The sequence below is a fragment of the Emys orbicularis genome, chromosome 13 (assembly GCF_028017835.1).
Source record: "Emys orbicularis isolate rEmyOrb1 chromosome 13, rEmyOrb1.hap1, whole genome shotgun sequence".
Taxonomy (NCBI): domain Eukaryota; kingdom Metazoa; phylum Chordata; order Testudines; family Emydidae; genus Emys; species Emys orbicularis.
The window spans coordinates 12,481,382-12,486,291 of NC_088695.1; the positions used below are offsets into that span (position 1 = coordinate 12,481,382).

Here is a 4,910-nt window from a genome sequence, read left to right on the forward strand (position 1 = left end):
AAATTTGACCTCATTACCATGAGAGAGGTTTTCTTTAGGAAACTCTGGAAAAAGTTTCTCTTCAAAACACCCTTTCTATCATAGCAAAAATGACACAATTTTTACATATTCATTTAGGTAAAAATAACAGAAAAGATGCCTACCTGAGATTGTTATTTCTCTAACATATCATTAATAATACAATAATACCCCAACAGTATACACACAATCATTTCAGCAGGAACTCAGCCATGCAGAAACCTCCTTTGCACCCTTTTATCATTGTTGGAAGCAATCCTTCAGCGCGCTCAGAAAACCCCATCAAAGAGATGACATATTGGCATTACCAAGAGAGGACAGACATTGAAAGTCCTGTCTAACCAAACACTCACCATCTCCCAAGGCTTTCCCACCTCTACAACCTCCTGGAACAAAGAAACAGACTAACCAGTTAAGAAAAAAAAAGGTAAAAATCTGACAAACAAACAAACAAAAAGCACAAAGAACAAATGCATTAATACCTCAATCAGAGATTTTATCCCCCAAAATGAGAGCCAGAGATCTCACTACAGACTTTGCTATGGCCACTGATTTATGGGCAAGGTGCTCAGATAATATGGTGATGGGTAGCAGTATATGATAGACTGATTCCGATCTTATTTACATTGGTGTAAACCTAAAGTAACTCCTTTTTTCTTGAGTCATGTTTGTCTGGAGTTTTCCTAGTGTAAATACACAATTCTGCATAAACAGATTGAACAGTATTTTCTCATGCAGGCAATAATGTCATCAGCTGATTATATTTATAAAGAAACACAGAATGAAATTGTTACTGAAGGAGAAATACGGACATTTTATTCTTAGAGAATAACCTCCAACCTATCAGTTTACTCAGCGCACCTTTGAGCTCCTTGTTTCTCATGCTGTAGATGATCGGATTCATCATTGGTGGCAACACAGAATAGAGAACAGTCACCAAGAGATTCAGAACCGATGGAGAGATGGAGATGGGTTTCAAGTAGGCAAAGATCCCAGTGCAAATAAACAAGGAGACCACAATGAGGTGAGGGAGGCAGGTGGAGAAGGCTTTATGGCGTCCCTGCTCAGAGGGGATTCTCAGCACTGTGGTGAAGATCTGAACATATGACACAATTATGAAAACAAAGCAGCTTGAGGCTAAGCACACACTAAAGATGAGAAACCCAACTTCACTGAGGTCTGAGTCAGAGCAGGCGAGCTTGAGTAGCTCGGGGACTTCACAGAAGAACTGATCCACCGCGTTGCCTCCGCAGAACGATATTGCAAATGTGTTTCCAGTGTGCACTGCAGAGTAGAGAATAACACTGATCCAGGCACTGGCTGCCATTTGGACACAAGCTCTTCTGTTCATCACTCTCTCATAGTGCAGTGGTTGGCAGATGGCAACGTATCGGTCATATGCCATGACGGTCAATATGGCAAAATCTGCTGAAGCGAAGAAGACGAGCAGAAAGACTTGGGCAACACATCCAGAATAAGAAATCGATGTGGTGTTCATGAGGGAATTGGCCATGGATTTGGGGATGATCACAGAGATGGCGCCGAGGTCTAGGATGGACAGATTCATCAGGAAGAAGTACATTGGGGTGTGAAGGTGGTGGTCGAGGGCTACGGCTGTGACGATGAGAAGGTTCCCCAGCAAGGATATCAGGTATAGCACTAGAAACACCACAAAGTGTAAAATCTGCAGCTCCCTAACGTCAGAGAATCCCAGGAGAAGGAATTTGATCATGTTGGTTTGGTTGGTCATTTTCTTCCTCAGTACACTATGTGCTGGCTGTAGGGGGAATGAGAAGGACAATGGTCAGGATTAGAGCAACAGAGGGAATGGCCCTGATTCCCCTTTCCCTAATATCTCATTATATGAATGTCAAAGGTGCACAGAACTCATCACTTACCATGACTAGGTGTTGTTAGTGCTCCTTGCCTCTAACAATCATTCAGTCAGGTTATCACACTAGTGTAAATTGTGTCAGCTCCTTTAAAGTCAATGGAGTTTTGTTACTTTACCCCATATGAGGATTTGGCCCAAGGTGTGGCTTGTTAAAATGCAGTATGAAGGATGGAACAAAGTACAATCCAAACCCAACAATTCTTCCAAAGGACGTCTATCTGTTGCGACCATCACCAAGTTCACAGCTTAGCCATGAAATGGATAGACTAAAATGCCAGCACAGCCTGATTCTCACGTAGACTCACCCAGTATCACAAGTAGCAGCTCATCTGTGATTTTTCTACCCCAAGCTCTGTGCCTAGAAGGCCAGCTGCCTGCTTCCAAATTGATTTATGGCAACAAGTCCCAGCTGCACTTCGGCCTGCATGTAACAATGGACTAGCAGCATCCCTCCATCACCGCTATGTTGTACGGTTTACTCTGCGCTGTGCGGAGTAGGGGTTGCCAGGACACTTGGGATATAGTCTTGTCTCTGCCAGTGACCTGCTATGTGATCTTAGGCCAATCATTTCCCCTCTTTCTGCCTCTGTTTCCCCCTCCTTCCTTTCTCTGACATGTCTACTAGGACTGTAAGGGCTTTCGGAGAGGGGCTGTGGGGCAGATTTGTAAAGGTATTAATGCACCCATTGGGATTCTCAAAAGCATCAGGGCCCTCAACACCCCTTGAAATCAACACGTTATAAGCTCCTAGGTGCTTCTGAAAATCCCACTAGGCACCGAAATACCTTTGGAAACATGGCCCCATGTCTTGTTATGTGTAAGTTCTGCACACCCATTTACACCATGTATACTCAGCCGGCAGCAGCGTGGAGCTAGGACAGAAGCTCTCAGTTCTACTCCCAGTGAGCTCCCGTATGTCCTTGAATGGTGTCAGGATAGACAGGGTTTGGTTGCTTCGTTCAATTCTAACCCAGGGTTTAAAGGGACTAGTCTGTATAAAACATAGTCTGTGCACTGTCAACTTTACTGGTTATTCAGTTGTTACCTCCTTGCAACTATCCCCTTGAAAGAGAAATCACACAGATGCAATAGAATAAATGGTTTGAAATTAAGGTCTTATCAGGCAATATTAAAGTTCTCCAATTTATTTGAAGTTTAAGGCTCGTTGGAAATTTTCAGCTGTGTTCTTTTTAACAGAGATTGGTTTTTCAGCTAAACAACAATAAAGCTCAGAATCTGTCTGCTTTTCTCCAAATATTTTGGGGTATTTTTAAAAGAAACTGAAAACTCAAAAACCAAACATTTTTGGTTTTGTGAGAAAAAAATCCACTTTTCTGCAGAAAGTTTTCATTTGTCCAAAATTGGAAAAAAAATTGATTTTTGGTTTTCAGTGAAAAGTCAGTTTTCCTGAAGGATGGAAAATTTCCAATCAGCAGTAGGTATCCGATTAAATTGAGAGTAAAAGTCTTAACAATTCATATTTATCATCTTAATTTTCCCCTGTACATTGATACCCAAACATATTTAATTGAAATAGCAAACTTCCTGCACTGATCTTTGTGGATTTTTTTCCCAACGTATGATCCATTCAGTCATCCAGCACCAGGATTCTTTGGTCAATATTTATCTATGTACCAGAATCTAGAAGCTAAAGGCACATGCATCTGAGAATCCTTTCCCCCTTCATTTTGAGACTGCTCAGCCAGAACTAGAGTCAAACCTGTTGCTCTCTGCAGATGAGCTGTGTGTAGCAGGCGCTGGTCATCACTGGCATTAAAGGACTGATACTGCGGGAAAGTGATTTATCCATCTCTATTTCCTGAGGGCTTGCAGGACTCACTCCCTGGAGCCCTGCACAGCTCAGCAGCAGAGGCCCAGAGGCAAGTGCATAGATGCCTAGGTGATAAAGCCAAAAGAGCCATTCTGTCCCTCAAGTCTGAACCCCACATAGCACGGGGCCCACGATCTCCCCCAGTGTTCCCTGATTTCAGCCCAGCTTCTGTGTTATCTGTGGGCCATGATCACAAAGATGGAGACAGGCACCTACGGGGATTTATGAATGCTCCTAAATGAGCTATGTGGCTAAATCCTATGGTCATTCAGTGGGAGTGAGGAGCTTAACCTCCTTAGATGCTATTGTAAATCCCAATAGGCAGCCATCTCCTTCTTTGTAATCCTGGCCCTGTGTCTCTCATTAACTTCCAAGACCTGGGCTTCTCCTGAATTTCAGAAAATGGTGCCTGGGATTCACAAAGGAGCCTATGGCAGTAAGGCATGTACATCTTGGGCTCCTAATTCCCTTAGATGCCCTTGAGAATCCCAGCCTGTTATGGTAACTAGTACAGCCAGCAGGAGTGAAAGTAACTTAAAGGATTTACAGGTACACTGGAGTCCTGAGCAGGGGGCGGGGCCTCAACAGAAAGGGGGTGTGGCCTCAACTGAAAGAGGCGGAGCCTTTAAATCCCTGGACCCCTTACAGTGAGATTTAAAAGGGCCTGGGGCTACAACTGCGGTAGCGGCGGCAGGGTGCTCCGGGTCCTTTAAATCACTGCTGGAGCTACCAGCTGCGGAGGCGGCTGGGAGCCCTGGGGCTCAGGCGGCGATTTAAAGGGCCCGGGGCTCCGGTCACTGCGGGAAGCTCCGGGCCGTTTAAATCGCCGCTAGAGTCCCGCTGCCAGAATCTCTGGGGTAAGCGGCACCCGGGGGCTCCCGGCACTGATTTAAAGGGCCCAGGGCTCCGGCCACCACTACCACAAGTGGAGCCCAGGGCACTTACAATCACCACTCGAGCCCCAGGGCTCCTATCCACCTCGGCTACCCGGGGTATCCGGCAGCAGGGCTCTGGCGGCAATTTAAAGGGCCTGGAGCTCTGGCCGCTGCTGGAAGCCACAGGCCCTTTAAATTGCTGACCTGGGGAAGCTGGTCCAGCACGGTGTACAGGATCTTGCCAGTATACCGTACCGTACCATACCAGCTTACTTTCACCTCTGACAGCCAG

The 4,910-nt window shown here is 45.4% G+C and overlaps 1 protein-coding gene across 1 annotated transcript; it reads right to left on the reverse strand.

The window, feature by feature from the left end:
- Positions 1–808: 808 nt before the first annotated feature.
- LOC135887800 (olfactory receptor 14A16-like) lies at positions 809–1,777 on the reverse strand. Its single transcript, XM_065415563.1, has one exon. It carries the CDS (start codon positions 1,766–1,768, stop codon positions 809–811), a length of 960 nt encoding a protein of 319 aa, XP_065271635.1. The 5' UTR covers positions 1,769–1,777.
- Positions 1,778–4,910: the final 3,133 nt, after the last annotated feature.